Source organism: Schistocerca nitens, chromosome 2 (assembly GCF_023898315.1).
Source record: "Schistocerca nitens isolate TAMUIC-IGC-003100 chromosome 2, iqSchNite1.1, whole genome shotgun sequence".
Classification (NCBI taxonomy): Eukaryota; Metazoa; Arthropoda; class Insecta; order Orthoptera; family Acrididae; genus Schistocerca; species Schistocerca nitens.
In genome coordinates this window covers 891,796,206-891,823,546 of record NC_064615.1, presented here as the reverse complement: position 1 = coordinate 891,823,546, position 27,341 = coordinate 891,796,206, and the positions used below count along the sequence as shown (strand labels likewise).

Below are 27,341 nucleotides of genomic sequence, written 5' to 3'. Positions count from 1 at the left end.
CGAATACTTTTTGCCGCAATAAGGAATTTCATCCCCATGACCCCAAATGTTATTCAGTAAGACAAAAGTGAAGCAGACTATGCAAAATATGTTTACTTACTGACTTCTGCACCCCCAAAATTGACAATTACTCTTATGGCTAACTGAAGCTACATACTGTGTGGTTTTCACAGTTCATCAAGAACTTGGAATTTTCTACCTTCTTTATTATTAAGGTTAATAAGGGGTGGGGTGGTTTTGTCAGTACAAAACTGGATGATCAGTGTTTTTTAAAGGTTCTACTTGCATGAAACCATTTAGTAACTTTCATGAAAACATCATTTACTATTTTCTCTGCTGATATTTCATTGCTTGGCATAACTTTCGGCATTCCAAAATAAATAAGAACTATTCCAGGCATGTGCAGAATCATATATTCATAAATAGTTAATTTTTCTAATGCAATATTATCATTGATACGGTCAAATGCCTTTGATAAGTCGCAGAAGATCGTAACATGATATTTTATCACTTAAAGTTTTTATTATGTGTTTGGTAGGCTAAATATCTCATTAGAGTGGCCCTTTTGAAATCCAATTTGTGATTGGCTAAGCATCCTGTTACTATACTGTTGGGTGACAACCCTGGAGTACATTATCTTCTCAAAAATTGTAGATAAATATGTAATTATTGGCACTGTATGATTGTTATTGATATCTGTAGAGTCACCCCTCTAATAATGGCCTAAGGAAAAATATCCTGAATTAATGACGCACTGCATAAGTGACCTAGAACATTACATATTATAAGGCCTCAACTTTTTGGTAGCTCATTGAAGACATTATCCACCCATAGGAACTTTTATTTTTTAGAGTCGTGATCTTCCTCATTTCAGATGTGAATGTGAGATTAATTTTTATTTTACAGAATGTCCTATATGTAGATTCTTTCGCATAAAATTTCATTTTTCTTCTGAACTATTTGCAATTTTTATTTTACAGTATGTCCTATATGGTGATTCTTTGGCATAAAGTTTTGCTTTTTCTTCTGAACTATTTGCACAAATATCCTCACTTATTTTCAAAAAGTAATTGTTAAAAACTTCTGCTACACATGAACTGTCTTTTGCAATGCTCCCTTTCTCCTAAACGGAAACGATCTCATCTTCTGTGGCTTCTTTCCCTGTCTGTGTTTTAATGGTATCCCATACAGACTTGATTTCATGTCAGGCCTGTCAGTTTCAGAAAATATGTGCATACTCGTGTGTGTGTGTGTGTTTCAAGTACATCACAGTGCTGTTGATAATGTGAAAGTATTTGTGGGTCATTACTTACTCTAACTATTTTATACATGCCCCATTTTTGTTGTAAAGATTCTCTGATAACTGTAGTGATCCAAGATGTCTTTGATGACTCACCAGTTTTGCATTTAATTACCTTTTGGAAAACTACATTCAAAAGTTGGCTGGGTGTGGGTAGGATTTGTGCTCTGAGGGTTCCAGACAAGCTTAATTATGTATTAGAACAATTCAGCTGCTCCTGGAATCAAAATCTAGACAACTTTGCCTGCTATCGACATTGAGACTGGCAAGGTATCAGTCTTGGAAGAATGTCGTGTTTTTAATTTTGAAGTTGGATAACAAATGAAAAAAGAAATACTTTTTGTGTGGTATAATTACAAATTAAAAATTCCCCAATTTTTCCTTTATTTGTAGTGTGAAACCGTGCTTCTTGCCAAATTTCATTGTTCTAGGTGAGCAGGAAGTAACCTATAGGTTTTAATGAATAAGTTTGCAAGTATCAAAACATGCAACATATATGGCCATATCTGTTGACAGCATTGACTTAGAAGCTTAACTTTTATATATCACCAGGAGGCCAGTATGTGACGTACATTTCAACTTCATATGTCTGAATGTTTCTGAGAAGAATTGGTCCTAACAGACAGCAAGCAGGCTGTTGGATAACAAATGACTACAAAAAAATATTCGTTTGGGTAATGTTGTTGTTGTTGTTGTTGTGGTCTTCAGTCCTGAGACTGGTTTGATGCAGCTCTCCATGCTACTCTATCCTGTGCAAGCTTCTTCATCTCCCAGTACCTACTGCAACCTACATCCTTCTGAATCTGCTTAGTGTATTGATCTCTTGGTCTCCCTCTACGATTTTTACCCTCCACGCTGCCCTCCAATGCTAAATTTGTGATCCCTTGATGCCTCAAAACATGTCCTACCAACCGATCCCTTCTTCTAGTCAAGTTGTGCCACAAACTTCTCTTCTCCCCAATCCTATTCAATACCTCCTCATTAGTTACGTGATCTACCCACCTTATCTTCAGCATTCTTCTGTAGCACCACATTTCGAAAGCTTCTATTCGATTCTTGTCCAAACTGGTTATCGTCCATGTTTCACTTCCATACATGGCTACACTCCATACAAATACTTTCAGAAACGACTTCCTGACACCTAAATCTATACTCGATGTTAACAAATTTCTCTTCTTCAGAAACGCTTTCCTTGCCATTGCCAGTCTACATTTTATATCCTCTCTACTTCGACCATCATCGGTTATTTTACTCCCTAAATAGCAAAACTCCTTTACTACTTTAAGTGTCTCATTTCCTAATCTAATTCCCTCAGCATCACCCGACTTAATTTGACTACATTCCATTATCCTCGTTTTGCTTTTGTTGATGTTCATCTTATATCCTCCTTTCAAGACACTGTCCATTCCGTTCAACTGCTCTTCCAAGTCCTTTGCTGTCTCTGACAGAATTACAATGTCATCGGCGAACCTCAAAGTTTTTACTTCTTCTCCATGAATTTTAATACCTACTCCGAATTTTTCTTTTGTTTCCTTTACTGCTTGCTCAATATACAGATTGAATAACATCGGGGAGAGGCTACAACCCTGTCTCACTCCCTTCCCAACCACTGCTTCCCTTTCATGCCCCTCGACTCTAATAACTGCCATCTGGTTTCTGTACAAATTGTAAATAGCCCTTCGTTCCCTGTATTTTACCCCTGCCACCTTCAGAATTTGAAAGAGAGTATTCCAGTCAACATTGTCGAAAGCTTTCTCTAAGTCTACAAATGCCAGAAACGTAGGTTTGCCTTTTCTTAATCTTTCTTCCAAGATAAGTCGTAAGGTCAGTATTGCCTCGCGTGTTCCAACATTTCTACGGAATCCAAACTGATCATCCCCGAGGTCGGCTTCTACCAGTTTTGCCATTCGTCTGTAAAGAATTCGCGTTAGTATTTTGCAGCTGTGACTTATTAAACTGATAGTTCGGTAATTTTCACATCTGTCAACACCTGCTTTCTTTGGGATTGGAATTATTATATTCTTCTTGAAGTCTGAGGGTATTTCGCCTGTCTCATACATCTTGCTCACCAGATGGTAGAGTTTTGTCAGGACTGGCTCTCCCGAGGCCATCAGTAGTTCTAATGGAATGTTGTCTACTCCCGGGGCCTTGTTTCGTCTCAGGTCTTTCAGTGCTCTGTCAAACTCTTCACGCAGTATCTTATCTCCCATTTCATCTTCATTTACATCCTCTTCCATTTCCATAATATTTTCCTCAAGTACCTCTCCCTTGTATAAACCCTCTATATACTCCTTCCACCTTTCTGCCTTCCCTTCTTTGCTTAGAACTGGGTTTCCATCTGAGCTCTTGATATTCATACAAGTGGTTCTCTTCTCTCCAAAGGTCTCTTTAATTTTCCTGTAGGCAGTATCTATCTTACCCCTAGTGAGACAAGCCTCTACATCCTTACATTTGTCCTCTAGCCATCCCTGCTTAGCCATTTTGCACTTCCTGTCGATTTCATTTTTGAGACGTTTGTATTCCTTTTTGCCTGCTTCATTTACTGCATTTTTATATTTTCTCCTTTCATCAATTAAATTCAATATTTCTTCTGTTACCCAAGGATTTCTATTAGCCCTCGTCTTTTTACCTACTTGATCGTCTGCTGCCTTCACCACTTCATCCCTCAGAGCTACCCATTCTTCTTCTACTGTATTTCTTTCCCCCATTCCTGTCAATTGTCCCCTTATGCTCTCCCTGAAACTCTCTACAACCTCTGGTTCTTTCAGTTTATCCAGATCCCATCTCCTTAAATTCCCACCTTTTTGCAGTTTCTTCAGTTTCAATCTGCAGTTCATAACCAATAGATTGTGGTCAGAATCCACATCTGCCCCTGGAAATGTCTTACAATTTAAAACCTGGTTCCTAAATCTCTGTCTTACCATTATATAATCTATCTGAAACCTGTCAGTATCTCCAGGCTTCTTCCATGTATACAGCCTCCTTTCATGATTCTTGAACCAAGTGTTAGCTATGATTAAGTTATGCTCTGTGCAAAATTCTACAAGGCGGCTTCCCCTTTCATTCCTTCCCCCCAATCCATATTCACCTACTATGTTTCCTTCTCTCCCTTTTCCTACTGACGAATTCCAGTCGCCCATGACTATTAAATTTTCGTCTCCCTTCACTACCTGAATAATTTCTTTTATCTCGTCATACATTTCATCTATTTCTTCATCATCTGCAGAGCTAGTTGGCATATAAACTTGTACTACTGTAGTAGGCATGGGCTTCGTGTCTATCTTGGCCACAATAATGCGTTCACTATGCTGTTTGTAGTAGCTAACCCGCACTCCTATTCTTTTATTCATTATTAAACCTACTCCTGCATTACCCCTATTTGATTTTGTATTTATAACCCTGTAATCACCTGACCAAAAGTCTTGTTCCTCCTGCCACCGAACTTCACTAATTCCCACTATATCTAACTTTAACCTATCCATTTCTCTTTTTAAATTTTCTAACCTACCTGCCCGATTAAGTGATCTGACATTCCACGCTCCGATCCGTAGAACGCCAGTTTTCTTTCTCCTGATAACGACGTCCTCTTGAGCAGTCCCCGCCCGGAGATCCGAATGGGGGACTATTTTACCTCCGGAATATTTTACCCAAGAGGACGCCATCATCATTTAATCATACAGTAGAGCTGCATGTCCTCGGGAAAAATTACGGCTGTAGTTTCCCCTTGCTTTCAGCCGTTCGCAGTACCAGCACAGCAAGGCCGTTTTGGTTAATGTTACAAGGCCAGATCAGTCAATCATCCAGACTGTTGCCCCTGCAACTACTGAAAAGGCTGCTGCCCCTCTTCAGGAACCACATGTTTGTCTGGCCTCTCAACAGATGCCCCTCCGTTGTGGTTGCACCTACGGTATGGCCATCTGTATCGCTGAGGCACGCAAGCCTCCCCACCAACGGCAAGGTCCATGGTTCATGGGGGGGGTTTGGGTAATATAAGTATGAAATAACAGTTTCTGGATTTTTTCCTTTGCTTTTATTGTGAAAGCTTACTGCTTTCCAAATTTCATGATTCCAGTTCAATGGGAACTACCCTATAGGTTTTGATAATCAAATTTGCAGGTACCAAAATATGTGACATAAAAGACCATATCTTTCGACTTACACTACTGGCCATTAAAATTGCTACAGCATAAAGATGACATGCTACAGACGTGAAATTTAACCGACAGGAAGAAGATGCTGTGACATGCAAATGATTAGCTTTTCAGAGCATTCACACAAGGTTGGCGCCGGTGGCGACACCTACAATATGCTGACATGAGGGAAGCTTCCAACTGATTTCTCGTACACAAACAGCAGTTGACCAGTGTTGCCTGGTGAAACGTTGTTGTCATGCCCTGCGTAAGGAGCAGAAATGCGTGCCATCACATTTCCAACTTTGATAAAGGTCGGATTGTAGCCTATCTCGATTGCTGTTTATCGTATCGCGACATTGCTGCTCACGTTGGTCGAGATCCAATGACTGTTAGCAGAATATGGAATCAGTGGGTTCAGAAGGGTAATACAGAACACCGTGCTGGATGCCAACAGCCTCGTATCACTAGCAGTCGAGATGACAGGCAGCTTATCCACATGGCTGTAACGAATCGTACAGCCATATCTTGATCCCTGAGTCAACAGATGGGGACGTTTGCAAGACAACAACCATCTGCAGGAACAGTTCGACGACGTTTGCAGCAGCATGGACTGTCAGCTCGGAGACCATGGCTGCGGTTACCCTTGACACTGCATCACAGACAGGAGCGCCTGCGATGGTGTACCCAACAACGAACCTTGGTGCACGAATGCCAAACGTCATTTTTTCGGATGAATCCAGGTTCTGTTTACAGCATCATGATGGTCGCATCCGTGTTTGGCGACATCGCGGTGAACGCACATTGGAAGCGTGTAGTTGTCATCGCCATACTGGCATATCATCTGGTGTGATGGTATGGGGTGCCATTGGTTACACGTCTCGGTCACCTCTTGTTCGCATTGACGGCACTTTGAACAGTGGATGTTACATTTCAGATGTGTTACGACCCATGGCTCTACCCTTCATTTGATCCCCGCAAAACCCTACATTTCAGCAGGATAATGCACAACCGCATGTTGAAGGTTCTGTACGGGCCTTTCTGGATACAGAAAATGTTCAACTGCTATCTTGGCCAGCACATTCTCCACATCTCTCACCAATTGAAAACGTCTGGTCAGTGGTGGCTGAGCAACTGGCTCGTCGCAATACACCAGTCACTATTCTTGATGAACTGTGGTATTGTGTTGAAGCTGCATGTGGAGCTGTACCTGTACACACCATCCAAGCTCTGTTTGACTCAATGCCCAGGTGTATCAAGGCCGTTATTACGGCCAGAGGTGGTTGTTTTGGGTACTGATTTCTCGGGATCTATGCACCCAAATTGCGTGAAAATGTAATCACATGTCAGTTCTAGTATAATATATTTGTCCAATGAATACCCGTTTATCATCTGCTTTTCTTCTTGGTTTAGCAATTTTAATGGGCTTATACTTACTACACCACTAAGGTACTATATATCATAGTATGTGACATAAATTTCACCTTGATATATCTGCCCATTGCTGAGAAAAAGAGATTTTCACCATTGAACAGGTAGACAGATCGACAACAGAGTGATCTTGTAAGGTTTCCTTTTTTACCGATTGAGGTATGAAACCCTAAAATGGATACAGTGTCATAAGAAATATGTAGAATTTAGAGCATACATTGAGTTCATTGTAAACTTTAGCCTGGTCATACATTTTTAAGCTTTCTTGAAAATTTTCAGTTGTTTTGTCAATAATCAGCCTCACTTTTTCTTTGAGTGTGTATTGAATGTACATGGATCTGAGTTATGTAATTTTGGCAGCTGTACATCATGATCTGACAATCTGTTTATCACATGATAGACAAGTATTTCTTTGACATCCTCTTCTTATGTGAATGCATTGTCTATAAGAGCACTGCTGTCTTGAGCAACTTGGGGAGAGAAATTTATGACTGAATAGTGATCTACCATGGCTTTTAAATTATATACACAAACCTCCCTCTGAATCAGTCTGTCTATTACTGAAAACTGTATCAAAATACGTAGAATATTATATAATTTTTTATATGTAGTGATAGTAAATTATAAGTGGTCAGTCACTTTACCCTTTAGATCTCTTCAAGAATTTTTCCATTAAAATCACTATAAGTTAACAATACCATCTTACTGTCATCCTGTAAACTATCCTGTATATTCTAACAAGCAATATTAACTCACAAGCACATGTTTCTGTGTCCTGATCTGCACAGAATTTATTTATCTATATTCATTTCTTCCTTTTTGATACTTTGTATCCAGCCAGTGCCGAGCTGGGACTGCTACGGGATTTCTCCAGTTGCATGTAGAACCAACCATACCTATAAAGAGGCTCTAATTAAGATGAGGTTGTCACTCCTAATGGCACTTTAAAGCTACTGTTAAATGCCACACCCCACCTCCCTCCCAAATGAGAGGAATCTGTATACTCCCTTCTGTCTGCGTCTGAGGTACTTTGAAAGCATTTGCTCATCATTTAAGTGAAGTGGGATATGGGAACCAATGTGGTATTTACCTAGACAGATGTAGAAAACTTCCTAAAAAAAACTCAGCCAAACTGGCTGTCGCACCAACCCCTATCATTTATTCAATTTATGGCCAGAGTGCCACCTCTTTTATCATAAATGGGCACTTTAATGTGGTAGGCTAACTGGGTGTGTATTGGATCTACATCAATATGTAGCTAATTTATAATCACTTACCTACATTAAGATTTTCTTTCTCTCTGGTCTGTGATTATATGGTAGTTAGCCAGGCAAATAATTTCTTTGCAAATACCTTGATCTTCCAACCAAATTAACATTGTAGAAGACATAATTCTGTAAAATCGAATCAATCTTTTTGAAACACCGCCTATAATGCCAACTACTTTGTTTGCCAAAGTTGTTTTTTTTTTTTTTTCTTCTTTTCATTTTTTCATTACTTTATCGAAATCAACATACTGTATTTACCCAATTATAAGATAACCTCTTTTTTTCCAGGAAGTTTCTTGAGAAAAATTTAATTTTAACATATTCTGACTAATGATAATTACAGATTGTTTTACTGACATAAAGTATCTGCCTAAAAAGTTAACATTATACCAATTCTAAATGTATGCCATTTATTGATTGTCTGCATTTTGATAATATGAGCAGAAATAAACAAAAATAAATGATTTACATTAATTTGTGGACCATTTCTTTTGCACATTTTTCACTTGTTAGCACTGTCATCTGTGGTGTCACTATTTTTAATCATCATCCTAATAGCACAGCTGTGAAATTTGTATCTTCACTATCACAAATATTTGGCTTTTTCTTCCAAATATGTTGCCATTTATGAGGTGGTTGTTACTGTGGGACCTGAGAAAACAGCTGTTTTTATCCAAATAAATATTGGATTTTGCTTCCATAATGATGTGAGAATGTTACAATGTATCTCGCTTCTAAACATATTGTCTGCCCACCTCTCTCTCATTGGCTGCAGCTGACACACCCCTTTATTCCCATCATACGTCATGGTGCGTGTTGACTACATTGCAGCATAAATACACCACTGGTGAGTATGTAGAATTTTACTGTCTCCTACAGAAATGAATACTGTTGTTGAGTATTTGTCCAATTTTAAAGTCAGTTAATTCAGACTACAAATGGATTCAGGCAAGCTGTAGTTTAAATGTAGTAGAAATTCATAAAACCAAAGTACATCTTACAGATTCCCATGGTTGTCAACATGAAATAATTTGCTGCCTGCTCATTATTTCTCTCCCCACTCTCATTTAGTTCTCAGCCAAGCTTGTATCACTGTTAACCCCTCCAACCCTTCTACAGTGCTGCTGTGCTTGAAGAACTGTGAAACACATGGCAGTACCTTCTCCAGTGCAAGTCATATTTAACAACAGAAATTAATGCACATATAAAAGAACACAATCACGGTTTAGTCCACTTCTCAATCTTGCAATCTACTAATATTTGTTGTTACTATCTCCATGATGGGTCTTGCTGCTGTAATGTATTCTTTCAACAACAGTTAGCTAGTTTAAATTGATTTCTTTCATTTGTTAGGTGTTTCATTCAGAATTAATTTTCCTTCTTGTCTGAAGGTCACCATCTTGTTCTAAATCTGATTAAAAGTTGGTAACATTTGTACTTGGATTTCTAATATGTGAACAGCAACCAAATTCTCATTTGGAACCCACTTGGTAAATAATTACAGTCTCTCATGATCAAATAAAATATTAAGCTCTGTTGTGAATCAGGTAATGTTTCTTGAAGGACAATATTTCTGTTTTTGACTGTTACCTTTACTTAAAAAGCAACAGTAATGTCTGTTTCATACATGTATCAGAGATTTCATTGTAAACCTGTTGAAATACAACAAGAGTTTGTAAGATTACAGAATTTAGTGCTATTTCCTTCTGTGTTTCCTAAAGTCATCAAATTTTAAGCAGAGTGGTAGTTTGTTATATTGGCTACTTCATAGTTTCTTGCATATCCCTTGCACCAGTGTCGCACGAGTCAAATGTTGTTATTGTTCGAGCAATGTCGATACTGTATAAAGTGTTTCGGCGTATCAGGAAGTCTTGAGCGTGTTAAAACGCGAGTATCATTAGCCCATCCCTGCCCTTCTGAAATCTTCAAAATAAATGAGCATGTGACCTCAATAGCCAAAGTTTCATCTGTAAATATGACTCCTATATACTCTATTAAGCAATGTTAAAATGTTAACCTAAGCAATAATAGTGTAATCTGTATTTGTATTTTTTGAAAGATGAATTTGGGAAAAAAATCTCACCTTATAATAGGGTAAATATGGTATTTAATAGGTATCAATAATCATAACTTCATATGTAATATTGCTACCAGCTCAATATAATCTTTGTTGTGACATAATGAACATCACCTACCTTTCCATCTGTCAGCAGTGGGTTTGCACTGCTACATGACTTTGTCTTTCACACACATCCTGTACAGACATTGATTGTATTTTACATTCAGTGGAAATAATCAGTCATTATTATACTTTTTCTTTTCGTTTATGGTTCATTTTTGGTGTATCCATACTAATTTCATTATTGCTTCTACCATATCCTTATGTTTATTGGCCACATAAGGACATGTACTGCTCTCTATTTTGTGTGTGTGTGTGTGTGTGTGTGTGTGTGTGTGTGTGTGTGTGAATGAGAGGGGGGGGGGGGGAGATAGTTGTACAATTTTAGCTGCTGGTGAACCTTCCTGGTTTTATGGTCATGGTCCATGAACACATGAACCTTTTTGATTTATGGCTTTTTGTCCAGAGCTGCATTGGGTACCTAAAGAGGTGCTTTTGGCTCTGCTGAATCAGTAAGACTCATTGGAACCAAGTGCACCTTTGTCTTTACAGATATCAAACACATTTCTGGACAAAAAGTCAAGAACAAAAATGTTTCATGAACCACAGTCATACAACCTGGAAGATTCATCAGCAGTTAAGACAACTGGTTGTGAAAGCCTTCATTGCATGTTACAAATATTTCCCATAGGTACTTTGAGAAAGTATTGGAGAAAATTAAAAGTATTTAATGTTATCAATATAATAGAGGGAAACATTCCACGTGGGAAAAATATATCTAAAAACAAAGATGATGTGACTTACCGAACGAAAGCGCTGGCAGGTCGATAGACACACAAACTAACACAAACACACACACAAAATTCTAGCTTTCGCAACCAACGGTTGCCTCGTCAGGAAGAGGGAAGAGGGAAGGAGAGGGAAAGACGAAAGGATTTGGGTTTTAAGGGAGAGGGTAAGGAGTCATTCCAATCCTGGGAGCGGAAAGACTTACCTTAGGGGGAAGGAAAGGGACGGGTATACACTCGCGCGCACACACACATATCCATCCACACATATACAGACACAAGCAGGTCTTTAAATATGTCTGCTTGTGTCTGTATATGTGTGGATGGATATGTGTGTGTGTGCGCGAGTGTATACCCGTCCCTTTTCTTCCCCCTAAGGTAAGTCTTTCCGCTCCCAGGATTGGAATGACTCCTTACCCTCTCCCTTAAAACCCAAATCCTTTCGTCTTTCCCTCTCCTTCCCTCTTCCCTCTTCCTGACGAGGCAACCGTTGGTTGCGAAAGCTAGAATTTTGTGTGTGTGTTTGTGTTAGTTTGTGTGTCTATCGATCTGCCAGCGCTTTCGTTCAGTAAGTCACATCATCTTTGTTTTTAGATATATCAAGTATTTAATGTAGTAGACTTACATGGAGCTGCTATACTGAAAGCATTTATGTATCACCTTTCACTGAAAACTGATTTTAAATGTCATCATTTGTTTTGTTATTTCAGGTGTCTGAAATAGTCAGCTGCCGAAATTTGTTTGAAGCAGAATTCCTAATCGCTCTTTGCAGATACCTTTTACTTCAAGGATATGAAGAAACTGAAATTACCATATTGACAACTTACTCTGGGCAAATGTTCTACTTGAGGAAAGTAAGTGATTATGCTTGGTTTTATTCTGATGTTTTGAGGAAGATATTTTGTTTAGCTTTTCCGTGAAATGCACATGGTTGAAATAAAAAAAAAAAAAATAAAATAAAATAAAAAAAGCAAAGGAACACTCTAGACTATTTAAAGTAAATAAAATTTCTGGTCTGGTTAGTAATCTTGCAATGGAGTTGAGTGCACACGGTAAAGTAGCTTCAGTCACTAACTTATTATGGTGAGAACATTTTAACCAGCAACAGAAAGAATAGTCACAATAAAAACATACAAGTCAGCATTATAAAATAATGAGACAGGAGAGACATAAAAAATTATGGTGTGTTGTAGATCATGAGAGAGTGTTTTTAGTGTGTTATTTTGGTTTTTTCAGAATCTTTTTTCACCTTCTGATATCTCGATTTCTGCGAAGAAACATTTTGTTATCACTAGCTTCTTTGGATGATGAATTCAGTCAATCGGCGACCCTTCAGATAGAATATTTATAAATACTGACTGCAATACAAGTTTAAATAATATTCACCCATTCTAAGCAAATATTTCTCATGTTACAAGGAAACAAAATGACTGACTTGCCTTGCCTTTGGAACACGAAAATCCTGTAAAAATAAATAAATAAAAAATAAATTTAAAAAATAAGAAACATGTGTTCTTGTCATTTGGATCTGAATGTGCCTTCTTCAGGGAGGAAAGAGGATTAGGCTGTAGGAGAGGGACGGTTCACTCAAAACCCAGGTTCTGAGGGACCTACCTATTGTGGTGACAAATGGAGACAAAGATGAAGTGATAGTATGATGTCAAAGATGATTACTTGTAAATTTTTTGTATTTGTATGTTAGGGGAAAAACAATTACATTGATAAAAGTCACTGTCCCTCCTTCTATACTACTAAGCTGCTGTTATTACATAATACTTCAAATAACATGTTTTGACCACAGACCAATATTAGTTGTGTATATACTGACAAAATCATTATCTATACAAACATTAGATTTTATCAGAATTTACATTCCTGGGTTCAGATATCCAGATAAATTGTAGAAGCAGTGGCTAATGAGGGATTCTTTCAATTTGCATTTAAATACTTTGAGATTTTCAGTTTCCTGCCTGATACCCACTGCCAACCTGTTATTGTCTTCTTTTACACCACAATACATAACTCTACTCTGAATCCCAGAGAGAGATGAATAGTCAGAATGGAAATTATTTCCACTTCTAGCATTGACATTGTGAATTACTGAGCTCATCCTAAATTCATTCTTGTTGTTGACCATATATATCATCATGTAGTACATGTATTGACATTTAAGTGTAAAAATTCCTAGGTCCCTGAAAAGGCAAAAGGCTTCCTCAAGATGTTTGGTTGCCAACTTTGTACAGTATACTAATTCGGCTCTTCAGTAGAATAAATGCTTTCTTCATCTTAGTTGCAATGTCCCAGAAGATCTTTCCATAGGACAGAATTGAGTGAAAGTATGCTGGCAGTCCTCTTGTGCTGGTCAACACGAGAGAGATTGCTTGTCCACTAGCTGATCCCACCACAGCTTATTACATAGAAACTTCATACATGGTGTCATATTGAATGTATGCCCATTGATCTCTACTTTAGAATTTCAAAATATAAGATTTTTGAAGATTAAGGTTTCTGACTATTCATCCCTCTCTGGGATTCAGAATAGAGTTATGTATTGGCTGTGAACCAATTGTAAGCCTGTTCCATTATTCATCTAACTCTGTGTGGTATGAATGTGTTGGTACTTTTCATCAATATACTTGTGTCCTCAGCAAACATTACAAGTTTTGAAGAGTTCTTCAGTGTCCCATTTAAATCATTTATGTAGACCAAGAGCAGGAGTAAGCCAAGCACTGAACCTTATGGCATATCATATTTAATGTTTCCCCACTCTAATGCCATACCATTTTAGTTTCCCTATCAGAAATCAGTATTTAATGATCCACACAGTCAAAAGCCTTAGCAAAGCCCCAGAAATGCCAACAGGGTAATTTTTGTTGTTTAGTTCTACTAGAATTTTTACAGTATCCCAAGTATTGCATTCTCAATAGAGAAGCCTTTACAGAAACCAAACTGAGCATATTTTAAAAGGCTATTCTCAGAAACATGCTTCAGTATTCTATTGTAAACTACTTTCTCAAAACTTTTCAGAATATAAGAGTGAGTGAGATCAGTCTTTAGTTAGAGGTCAGTTACTTATGCCCCTTTTGTGTATTGGTGTTAATTATGATGCACGGGCACCCACAGGAGGGGGACGGGGAGGGAGAGGCAGAAAGACTGTAGAATTACCAGTTTTTATGTAAATGAATTTCTCAGATTTGAGGCGGGTCAAGCCACAAGAACTCAGTTTCATAGGTGACAAAAAACTTATACTCTTCAGAATTTGGAAGGGCACCTACCTACAGAGTCCATATTGCAAATTGGTCTAATAATGTACATTACATTATTTTTAGTTAACTTTGACTGTTTCCACATTTATTGTCTCTTATCAGCTTTACAATGACCAATTCCATTTCTCACAAAGAATATTCTTTACAGGTAGGTTCTTCCATCATCCCCTTCACTAGGATGACATACACTACTGAACCGTGTTCTTATAATTTCACAGCACTGAATTATTTTATGAAAAAAGTTCACACACAGTGGTCCTTGATAAACAACACATATACTAAATATCCATTGAGTAGACACAGTGCATGCCTAAAGTGTCAGTAATTCATAAATTGACTCAAATGAGAAGTGCATGAAAGGTAACACATTGGTTGAAACTCGAAAGTTAATTGAGTTATACTGGGAGTACGAATGATGGTCTCTATATGATATTACATGTATATCAAATGGGAACAGACTTGGAACCAATTCTAATATAATGTAAACGGGTCACAGTCTTCCAGCATTTCACGTCGATGTAACTTGTAAACTGACTTTTGTGGAGATGTGGGGATACTGATATGCAGCCACAGACACTCTTCACATAGATGTTGTTCATTTAGCTACTGGTTGTAAACTTTACTACTATGTGAATCAAGCGATTGCCGGAAAAGTACTGAAAATTTTGATGTGGGGTTGGCCTTGTAAAGACTGGTGTATGAACATTTTAGTTTTTCACAAACAACATAATGGTTTAAAAATCTGCTAAGTCAAATTTAGCTAACTGGACTGAGTTATGTGTTACATCAGTAATTTGCTTTACAAAATATGTAGTGAGCTAATAAAATGTAGAGGTTCATGAAATCATACTGTATCCCTGAGTGAGGAATAACCCATTTATCAGTACAGGTGCCATGTTAAAAATTATGATGAATTATGCAATTTCTTATTTAACTCCTTCATTATTTAGTGAAGTGTTTCATTCAACTCATAAAAATTAGGGCAACAAAAGTGTAATGGTACAAGCTGGAATCTAAAAAGTACAGTGGCTAAACCTGCAATGGAAAATCTCAGTGCTTTTGAACTTAAACATTAATATTACCTGCTTCAGTCCAGATATCTCTCCAGACAGTTCAATATTAGAGTGTACAAAACCCTGATCCAGCCTGTTGTTCTATATGGCTGTGAGACATGGAGTATCCGGAAACAGAACTCCCATAAGCTCCTTGTTTTTGAGAGAAAAGTGCTTCGGAAGATCTTCGGTCTGGTTCTGGATGCAGATACAGGGGAATGGAGGATCAGATACAACCAAGAGCTTGAAGAACTATACGAGCAGCCCAATATAGCAGGAACTGTCAAAGCCAAACAAATGCAGTGGGCCGGCCATGTGGCCCGGATGGAGGATCACAGATGACCTCAGAAGCTCCCGGATTTCACACCTACAGGAAAGAGACCACCAGGGAGACCCAAGAATCATTGGAGGGATGGACCCCATGAAGATTTAAACCAAGTGTCAATAGATGTGAACTGATGGCGGATAGCAGCAATTGACAGAATACAGTGGAGGAGGAAACTTGTAGATGCTTGCAGTCCACTGGACCTGATCACATAGTAGTAGTAGTAGTAGTATCTGGTAAGTTAATTAGTTTGAGGAAAATTAAAATATGTTACCATAATGTCTACATACCAGTGTTTCTATGAGAGGTGTCAATCTATCCAAAGCGACATATAAGCTCACTTGAAACCTGCAATAGCATACTGTAGTAATAAGTTCACAGTTCTTAAATTTGGTTTCCAGTGGAACTGTATACACTAATGAAGTCAGCACATTGAAAATAACGGTTCAAGTAATAAAGGTATGTGAGGCTAAGTGTAATTAATGTCTTGATAGATTCAGATACATACTATGTATGCACCACGTAGATACTAGGATGAGAAGTGAATAAAGAGAAAATATTAATTATTAGCAAGAGTGGAAACGTAGCAGGTGGAGTGGCTCCAGCTTGCTATGATATAAATTGATGCTTTTTCATGATATATGAGAATCCTGCAGTGAATGAAAACTCTATACTCCAGATGCTACTTGACTCATTGACTGATTACAGAGGTAACTCCAGGGTAATACTACCAAGTAAGTACAAGATTTTGTTACCTTGGCTGAGATAACATCATAGCCAGAAGTGGTGCTACTTTTTAGTTATTTCTCTAACAGATGAGTTGCTAAAACTTATGTCTGGTGGTGACATATGCTTTGCCGATCTAATTAAGTTTATTTTGCTGTGCTTTTAATGGACAATTTTTTGTCATTGTGATTTTAGATACTGTTGAGTAGCCACTGATTTTAATTTTGTATCACCTGTCTTTCTGCTACTGCTATCTGGGTCTTCAGTATCATTTGCATTGCCAAGTTTATGTGTTTCATACCTAATAATTCTTCTCTTTTTTTTGCCTGGTTCTTGGAATTTTGAAGTTTTTGTGCATCGTTTTGGCTTCTTTTATAACACACTGAAGAATTTGCAGTACTGCTTGTAAGGCATTTTTAAATCTCTTCCTCTGGATTAGATAATCATCTCTCTTTTCAGCACAAGATTTTTTTGATCCTAGATGTCAGCCACTCTTTTTTCGGTTTCCATTGCAAATGTTCTTGGCCCATTGTAAAGGAAGATTGGATTCAAGATGATGTAAGAATTTGTTTCCATTACTCATCCTGTAAATTGTCTCTTAATAGTGTAACTCAGTCAGCATTTACAGTTCTGTGTAGATACAGCACTGTAACAGGTGCTTTACTTTGTTGACGTGTATCTTGACTCATTCCACACCTGTAATTTTCCTCTTCCATTATAAGATCTCTGTAACTTGAAGTAATGAATATCTAAATGATTGTTTCATTAAGTTAGTTTTTAAATTCATATTTTAAACCAAGAGGCAGAATAAAAGAAGAAAAATCAAAAATTAACATCAGAAAATTGATTCTTTTTTTATATTATTGCCTTGGTCTGTCAAATGCTGATGGGGAATTAGGTTTATGTGGTTTGGAACATGTGACATAAGTTGAATTGTTTACAAGTCATGTAAGTGAAGCAAGTGCACATCGAAGGTGTAAGAACTGCAGGATCAAGCCTCAGCATTGGGGGCCTAAAGTAGAAGTTAAAATTACAGGAACGATCTAAGAAGTTTGAAGATACAGTGAAAAATTGGGCAGAAAAAGTTAGAGAAAAGCAACGTAATAGTTAATTGAGCTATTGTTTGTTGAGTAGCCATTGACTCCTTTGAATCACATCATGAGAAAAAAAAATGCAGTGAGCTGGAATTCAAAAAAGAAATCCTGTACATTCAGTGGATATGATTCTGATTACCACAGAGAGATACCAACCAGCCCGAGTGAAGAAAGAATTGAAATTGTATGCAGTCTCTTCAAAGAAGACAGCAAGTCATGGGCTTATAAAATAAACTTGTATCAAAACATGTAAGAATACTTGCAAAGTGTCATGAAAAGGTACTGGTCAGAAATACATAATATTTAATTAGAGAATTTACAAGAGTCCGTACTATCGCAACAATGCACCTGGTGTCAAAGTATATTGTGATTGAATATTGCATTAACTGCTGTACACTGCATGTCTGACTAAATGATGATTTATAATGTAGCAAACTTTTAAGGATACGCAATACATACAGGGTGTGACTGGAGGTGGTCTTTTAAATATTATTTCACATATTTCAGCTGTATCTCTGGTGAATTTTTCCCTGCAGTTTCATTTTCATGCAACTCAATGTTTACGGCATCATATATCTTGAACTATGTGTCATACAGTGATAAAATTTTGCAGTAGACACAGTGGTATATGTGGACACCACCTGCAAAATGTGTTGCGACTAGAGTTAGTAGTAAAGAAGCAATAAATTAAAATGTCATGCATGACATGGCAGCTTTTCACACATCTCAGTGTTTTTGACATAATATATTCTGAACTCTGTTTCATACAATGATATATTTTTGCAAGTACCTTCAGTGCTATATCTGAATAGTGTCTGCAAAATGTGCTCCAAATAGAGGTATTAGTAAAAAATTAATAAATTAAAGGTCATACTTGATGCAGTAGTTGTACTACTGAACAGCAAAAATGTAGTAAGCGATAATTTTTTCTCCTTTCATCATTTTTTGGGGGGTGTCATCAAGAAAAAGTCGCATAAAGGTTTGAAAGTATGTGTGAAGTTGGTTGCAAGTCACTTAGGTGCTCTCATTCCCAAATACTGAATGAATATAAAATGGCTATTTGCACACAGTGAGCTATACTTAATTTTTCACACCCACCCCACCAATTTGATAGGTAGGTAGGTTCTTGAGAATGAGAGCACTTTGTGACTTGCAACCAACTTTACACGTAATTTCAAACCTTTATTTTTCCAGACGGTAAGTGATTTGTGTACCAAGTTTGGTTGAAGTCATCCAGTGGATTAGGAGGAGATATGGAACACACATACTTACAAATATACACTTTTATAATATGAGGTCTGTTAAAAAAATTCCAGAAGTTTGTCCACAAAATTTTTTCTTTGCTTATCTCCTCTATTGTTGAAAAACTTTGTCGTTTCAACGGAGTTTTCGACTTTGGGTGATGCAAGAGCCACAAATTGTCTTGCCACATTTCATGGTGTTTCCTTCTGACATTTTCTTGCAGGCATCACAACACATCCTGATAGTACCATTGATTAACAGTTTGTCTCTGTGGCATGAATTCATCATGAACTAATCCTTCAAAGTCAAAGAAAACTATCAGCATAGCTTTGACATTTGAAATGACTTGATGAGCTTTTCTTGGTCTTGAGCCTTTCCCAATCCATTTTGAAGATTGAACCTTAATCTCAAAATCATAATCATAGACCACCCTCTCATCAGCAGTTCTGATTCTCTTAAGGAACAACTTGTTCATGCAATCCAAAAGCTCTTTGCAGGTTGCAAGGCGAAGGTTTTTCTGGTACTGAGTCATGAGCTGTGGGACAAACTTAGCAGCAGCACGATGCTTTCCAAGATGCGGTGTCAGGATTCGTCGGTAGACGTCGAAGGGCATCCTGAATGGGGTCACCTTGAACTTGCGTCTGGCCATTTTTAAACTGTGTGAACTATTTGTAACACTGAGTGTAGCTTAAGCACTCATCACCATTGACTTCCTGCATCATTGCTTGTGTCTCTGTATAGGCTTTCTTGAGTTTCATGCAGAATTTAATGCAAACGGGTTGCTCCTTTAACTCTGACATCTCGATTATCACAAACTGTGTGACACAATGTTCTACTCAGTACAGCACTAAACAAGAACTAACAGACTTACAACAATGAAACTTCCGGCAGCTACACATTAAACACAGGCGTGTGCAGGAATGCCAACTGCATTTCACTCCAACACACCATCAGTGCGACATTATGAATTTTCCGGAATTTTTTTAACAGACCTCATATGTGTGGATAAAGAAGTATGAAGTGAAGTAGACAGGCACAACACAAGAATTAGACAACATACACACACTCACACAAACGTAACTCACGCCCACATTATCACCGTCTCTGGCTGCTGGGGCCAGACTCTGACCGACAGTGCATGATAGGAACCAGGGGTGGGATAGCAAGGTAGGGGTGGGGGACGGTAGAGTACTGCTTCTGAGAGCACACAGGGACGAGGTGGGGAGAGGGTGGGGCAGCTAGAGCCACTCGGGTGATTGGGGGGGGGGGGGGGGTAAAGGAGAGGAGTAAAAAGACTGGGTGTGTTGGTGTAATGGAAGGCTGTTTAATGCTGGTATGGGAACAGGGAAGGGTATCACCTACGTATAGGTAGGCGAAGGACAGTGACTAACAAAGGTTGAAGTAGGGAGGGGTACAGGAATGTAGGATGTATTTAAAAAAAGCTGGTGTTTGTAGGAAGGGTCCAGATGGCACAGCTAGAAGTGAATGTGGAAAACTGCATAGAAACCACATTCATTCCAGCCAGCACACTGGTTGCCATTGCCTGTTCTTGAGATGGATTAAATATCTGGCAGGTGTGTCTCCCCACATTATGGAAACAGGCACTAATGTGGTTGGCTAGCTAGATGGGTCCCTGAAAGAAGTATGTGCTATGAAATATAATTGAAGTTGAGTCATACAAGGAAATTATCAGTGCAAAATAATTTTAGTAAGACTACAAATCACACAGTTGAAGTCTTAAGTCTTTTAGCTAGATATTGAGACAAGAATACTCTAAATAATAGGCTTAATGTTTTTCATTTCTTCTTAACTTTTTTGCTATTGGGGAGGGGGTGGGGGGTCATGTACACATTAAGATCTATTAATATGTGAAGTTGCATTAGTAGGAAGTGCGAATGTGTGACATATGAGAGTGGGATATGCCAGATATCAGTGCAAGCTACTGCAATTCTACATACAGTAAGCGAAAAAACTTGCTCCTATTTTAGCAGAATTTTACTGTAAATTGCTGTAAGCATGAAGTGATTTGAGTGACTGGAAAAAAGTGCAGGTCATTCGAATTTCCAAGATGATTTGTGGAAGAGATGTGCACAACTATGGGCCTATATCCCTAAATTCAATCTGTTTTCAATTTTTGGAGCATGTTTTATACTAATGTAGTATGATCTTTCTGGAGAGAAACAGTCTCCTGTATAGGAATCAAACTATGATTGTGTGACACCCAGCTCACTCTGTTCATCAACAAAACTCAGAAGGCTGTACCTATTTGTGTCCAAGTCAGTGTTGTGTTCGTTTACTACTGGAAGGTGTTTCAGACAGTTTGCCACACATGCTTATTCAACAGAATACAAACCTGCAGAATATCGGACTAGCTGTGTGACTGGATTGGAGTATTCCTAGTGAATAGAACAAAGCATGTCATTTTCAATGGAGAAAAAATGAAACATATATACATGATGTACGGAAGTGAAATGTGGACTATGAGCAGTTCAGACTAGAAGAGAATTGGAGCTTTTGGAATGTGGTGCTACAAAAGAATGCCAAATAATACATGGATAGATCAAGTAGTTAATGAAGAGGTACTGAATCAAATTCAGGGAAAAGAGAAATTTTTGGCACAACCTGACTAAAATAAGGGATTAATTGATAGGATGCAACTTCGGGCATCAAAGGATAGTCAATTTGGAAAGTGTGAAAGGTTAAAATTGTAGAGGGAGGCCAAGGCTTGGATTCAGTAAGCAGATTCACGTGGAAGTAGGTTGCAGTAGCTATTTGAAGATGATGATGCTTGTGCAAGGCAAGAGTAACCTATATTCAGACTGAAGACCATAACAACAGCAACAACAAACCTAACATACAATAACACAAAGAAAAGTGATTAAATGACATTACTTGTGTTCAGTTAAACTTAAATAGATATGTTTACTTACTGAACAAGAAAGATGGTAATTTGGAAGAATTTGATTATATGAGACACTACTTTTATGTTACCAGTGTTCAGTTATTGATGTGCAGTATGTTCCAATTGAAAGTTTTTGTCTTGTTGATTTAAACATTTGAATAAGTTCTATTTATCTTTCTTCAGATCAAAAATGTTGAATTTTGTTAATTCATGCAAACCTTAGGTTATGTATATTGTGTACCATCAGGTTGAAAGAAATGCAAATTATTTTTTGTAAAGTATTTTCTACAGATTTAAAATATTCAAGTAAATTGTCATTTAGATTTGTATTCCAGAGGAAAATGTTTATATATGAAATGTAAATTCCAGCCACATGCCCTGGCAGGTCCATCAGTGCCCACTGAGCACTGTGTCATTCCCTGCCAATGGCTTCATTGGATGTATTACGAATGTGGAGGCTTTGTACTACTCTTTCAGCTGTTGTCAGTTTTTATAACTTGGAGCTGCTACTACCTAGTCATGTAGTTTCTCAATTGGATTGATGCTGAGTGCACCCCATTCTCATCCTCCCACTAAAGAAAAATGTCTGGCAGTACAGGGAATCAAATCCAGGCTCTCCGCATAACAGTTATCCACATTGACCCCTCAGTTATGGAGTATACGTGTGTCTATACTAACAACAAATTGCAACTTGTGCTACTCTGTTCACACTAATAATTATGGAAATTACTTCTGTCACCATCGTCATTCCCTGAGTAGTGCCTAATCACAAATTCCTAGCAGTTATTAAAAATGCTGAGGAAAACTAGCTTCAGTTTTTTCACTTATTTGTAAAGTATTGGGAGAGTACTATTAGTGTGCAGTAGTTTTCAAGGTAATCGTCTTTGTAGCATTACCAATCCAAGTGATCTTTCGCTAACAGCTATCATCATTTAAGGCTCTCCTTACATTCAGGGTTATGTTAATGCACACTGAAAATTTGTAGATGTTCATTAATTGTTTCATTTGCTTTTTATGTTAGGAGTTTTACTCTTTTGCGATGAGAGTGTTGTTGTCACTGAAAAATGAAATTTTGTGTATCTGTCTAACACTTGTGTTACGTATCATTCCAGAGGAGCTATGTGTATCCCTAAATATCCTTACCACAGAATGACATTCACAAATTAAAAACCATAAAATGAGTTATTGTACAGTAAAGCTCATATATTTTGCAGATGTGTTATTTTATTTGTATATTGAGAATTATGCCATAAGACAACACTTGTCTCCAAGATGGGACCTTGATTGAGTAACTCAATGAGAGGAAGTACCTGCATGAGTGGGAATATGGAAGTTCCGATTACCAACAACCTAAGTTGAAGAACTGCCAATAATTTAGAAAAAAGTTGTCATGATTCAGACAAAGAAAGTGTTGCTGCTTCATTTGTTCTATGTACAAACTTCACACTGGTATTGATGTTGATACAAGTGTAATGTCATCCAGTTAGTGATGTGTAGTTATATTTATGGACAATACAAAGTGCTACCCAAAATATCTGAGAATTTCATTGTAAAAATCAGAAAACTATACAATACATCTTAATGTCCTCCATCACGTTCAAAGTAGACACCTCGTGCACATATGCAACAATTCCAGCATTATTCCCATTTTTGGAAGGACTCCTGGAAGTCCATGGAGTGAAGGGTCTATTGTGATTCCACTTGGATGTCTTCAGTCGAGTCAAAGCATCGCCCTTTCAGTGGGGTTCTCAGGGAAGAGGTAGAAGTCACATGGATTTGGCCCGGCAAGTAGGGAGGATTGGTAACCATTTTAGTGTTGCCTTTGCCCAAGAATTCCTTCACAACCAGTGAGGAGTGTGCAAGTGTGTTGTCATAATGCACCAACCAGTCTTTCTTTTTCCATAACTCTGGCAGTTGGTACCAACCATTTTTGATCACTGCCTGTTGAGAGTCTGACCAAGTGAAACAAACTCCTAATGCACTATTCCCTGAATGTTGAAAAAAAAAAATGATCAGCATTGACTTCATGTTGCTATGAACTTTATGAGCTTTTTATCACCTTGGAGAAGATGGTCTTTACTATTGTGATGATTCCTGCTTTGTTTTAGTGTCATAACTGTAGGCCCAAGATTCACCATCTGTTATGAAACTGGATAAGAATTTTAGACACTCTCGAATTCTCCATTGCAGCTCAGTGCATGTCTGAATCCTGAGGTTTCATTGGTCGATGCGGAGAAGGAGAGGGATGAACTTCGCTGCAATTTCCTCTTGTGTTCAGTTTGTTGGCTATAATTCGTTGATATGTGCCATAACACAGCCTGAGTCTGTTACAAACATCGTGATTTGTCAGCCTTTGGTCTTTGTGAATCACATCACCTACTTTCATGTTCATTTCTGGTGTTGTGTATGTTGAAGTCAATCAGAATGTTTTGCCATCTTCCACAAATTCTTGCCCTTCCTCGATGTTCTTGAGCCTAATTTCAAGTTGCCGCCACTCATACCTCACCTGTCATTCAACATCATCTTTGCCTCTTCACTTCCGCCTCGACTGACATCTCTGCCCAGACTCTTTGTCTTTAAATATGTCGGCTTGTGTCTGTATATGTGTGGATGGATATGTGTGTGTGTGTGCGAGTGTATACCCGTCCTGTTTTCCCCCTAAGGTAAATCTTTCCGCTCCCGGGATTGGAATGACTCCATACCCTCTCCCTTAAAACCCACTTCCTTTCGTCTTTCCCTCTACTTTCCTCTTTCCTGACGAAGCAACCGTTTGTTGCGAAAGCTAGAATTTTGTGTGTGTGTTTGTGTTTGTTTGTGTGTCTATCGACCTGCCAGCGCTTTCGTTCGGCAAGTCACATCATCTTTGTTTTTAGATATATTTTTTTCCCACGTGGAATGTTTCCCTCTATTATATTGATAACATAAATTACTGATTTTATGATTGTGAACAGAAAACAATGAACATTTTCCTATATAAACGTAAGCTTCCCTGTAAACTAAAAATAATTTTTAAAGGTACTGTACAAAATAGTGATGCTGTAAAATGAGTTTTCATTGTAGTGTAGACTGGTATAATGTCATGGAAAATGGTGTCTCACTGCCACTGCATTAAATTTTACAGCTAAGAAGGGAATCTGGTGCACTACAAAACATTCGAATAACTGTTGTAGATAACTTCCAAGGAGAAGAAAACAAAATAATTTTACTGTCATTGGTACGGAGCAATGAGGATGGCAAGATTGGTTTCCTTAAAGTTGAAAACAGAGTATGTGTAGCCCTCTCAAGAGCTAAAGAAGGCTTTTACATAATTGGTAAGTCTTGTTTTGTATAAAAAATGTAGTCATTACAATGTGATATGAAGAATAGTTTGTATTCAGCTTTTAAATGCTTATTGTGGTAACTTTCATAAGGTTGCCATATAATATCTCAAATGAAATTTAGATACAATTTTGGTAGGTAATAACATAATCCTACTATACTGTTATTCAAAAAATGTGGTAATTTTACATTCACAAATGGAAATATACTTCCAGTAGAAATAAATATGAAATTAGAATGAGCAAGGCAGCAGAATGATCAAAAATTGAGAGAAAAAATTATTTAAAAATTGAAAAACAATCATCATGACCATATAAACATGAAGTGAAAAAAAGAAAAGGAAGAAGACTAGACAAACATATCTGTGTGGGGTATCTCATAACTGTATTTAAATAAGGGAAAATCCAGGATGGCATAACAACAATACGAAAAGGATAGATTGCTACTCACCACATACAAGGGGCATTAAGTGGCAGACAGGCACAATGAAAAACCCTGCTAGATATTATTCAGATATGGAAATAAGTTTATCAGCAGATGTAGCCAACTCCAATACATTCACACAATCACAACTCATACACATGACCAGTATTGTCTCTGGGCACTAAATCCTGACTACGACAATGTCTGAAGTGAGCAGCAATCTTTGCTAGGATGGAGTGGGGCGGGGGAGGTTTACCAGACTAGTGGTAGGGGATGCTAGTGCAGAACTTGGGGACAGGATAGTGGACTGCTAGGTGTAGTATCGGTGGGTTGTTCTAGGGGCATATGGGAGGGGGGTAAAGCGAGAGAACTATACAGCAGATGTTCTGGTAAGATAGAAGGTGTCTGAAAGACTGGAGCAAGAGCAGGGAAGTGGATGTGAGGGTGGAGGAAACAGACTAACAGGGAGATCTCTCGCCTGTGCAGTTTGGAAAAGGTTGTGCTGGTGTAAAGAATCCAGGTGGCATAGGCTGTGAAGCAGTTGTTTCCATCAAGAACATCGTGTGCGCCTGCCCACGTGCTGTCAGGGTTGTTTGGGTTATGCTGCTGAAGCTTTGCTGGGAAGCCCTTACACATCTTCCATACAGTCCCAATCTCTCCCCACACAGTTTCCACACTTTTGGAGCCCTGAAGAAAGACATTGCTGACCGTAGATTTGCTTCAGACAAAGATGTGCACATCAAGGTTCAATCAGGCTTCTGCAGGTGGTCGCAAACATTTTTCCATGAAGGCATCGATCATCTTGTCTCACAGTGGGGTGAATGTATTAACAGTTCTGGAAGTTATTTTTGAAATAAAGAACTGTTTACATTTTTCCATCTGTCTCGTTTTCAGTTGACTGCCCCTTATACATAATGAAATAGCATATCATTGTAGAGCAGTAACAACACATAATTCCACCCCATAAGTTTCACATCCAGAAAATCAGAATAGGTAAAAACAGAACAAGACATTTTCCGGGACTTTACGTATACCTCACTATTTCTTTTCGTATTTATCTCAACAAAATACACTCATGAGCAGTTCAAAATTAGATATGTATTGTATTGAAGAGAAAGTTCCTGTCACCAAAGTGAATTGATTAGTTTGGTATTTCACTTGATTAAGAAGTCATCATACTGTGTCTGCCAGGTAACAGTCAAGTACATCCAGGCAAGACATGTAATATCACCACAGTTGATAACAGCCAGTTGTGAGTGGATACTACATCTTGAAGGCAGTGTAAGCACTGGGCTCTTCTCATGAAACTGTTTCATGAACATATTTTGAGAATCAGATCTGAAGGATTGTGGTTAATGTGGGTTTGCGTTAACTGTTTCAGATTAAAACAGTGACTAGATTGGACCATAGTGCAGCAAATCACTTACCAGTTAAGTGGTGGATAACAATTCACTAGGAGACATACTATCCATAACCACCCTCCTGCTCTGACATGTAGAAGACACTGTCTCACATACACTCCTCTGCTCAACACATATCCAAGGGTACAAAGATTAGTATGGATGCAGGTATACTGCCAATGGATGCGTGCAACTTGTATTATGATTACCTGGACTGTGATCCGTGATACACACTGGAACAGTGGGTATAAGTAACTCGGTGACCATAGAGAACTATGCACCTGGCTGCCCAATAGAACACCTATCAAGCAGATTGCAAAGGCATTCTTGTCTGGGGGCAGGTTTACACATAGTGAAGTGAGGTCCTTGATGTGTCCTTTACATTTTTTGTTGGCAATAAGTATAGGAACCTATTATACAGTTTTCCTTGTCTTATACCATTCAGCTGTTAGATTTATCTAATATTTCAAACAGAGACTTTATGTAATGTCACCGTCAAGAGTTAATACATGTTTAAAAAGACATTAGAGTTCTGCAGAATATGAGAAAATCACACT

At 38.0% G+C, this 27,341-nt stretch overlaps 1 protein-coding gene across 1 annotated transcript in view; it reads left to right on the top strand.

The window, feature by feature from the left end:
• Window positions 1-27,341, top strand: part of LOC126235420 (NFX1-type zinc finger-containing protein 1-like) — a 362,382-nt gene that overhangs the window by 25,552 nt on the left and 309,489 nt on the right. Inside the window, exons 2-3 of the mRNA XM_049944143.1 lie at window positions 11,747-11,890; window positions 24,765-24,954. Of these exons, the coding sequence (XP_049800100.1) occupies window positions 11,747-11,890; window positions 24,765-24,954 (334 nt within the window). The remainder of the gene's footprint in view (window positions 1-11,746; window positions 11,891-24,764; window positions 24,955-27,341) is intronic.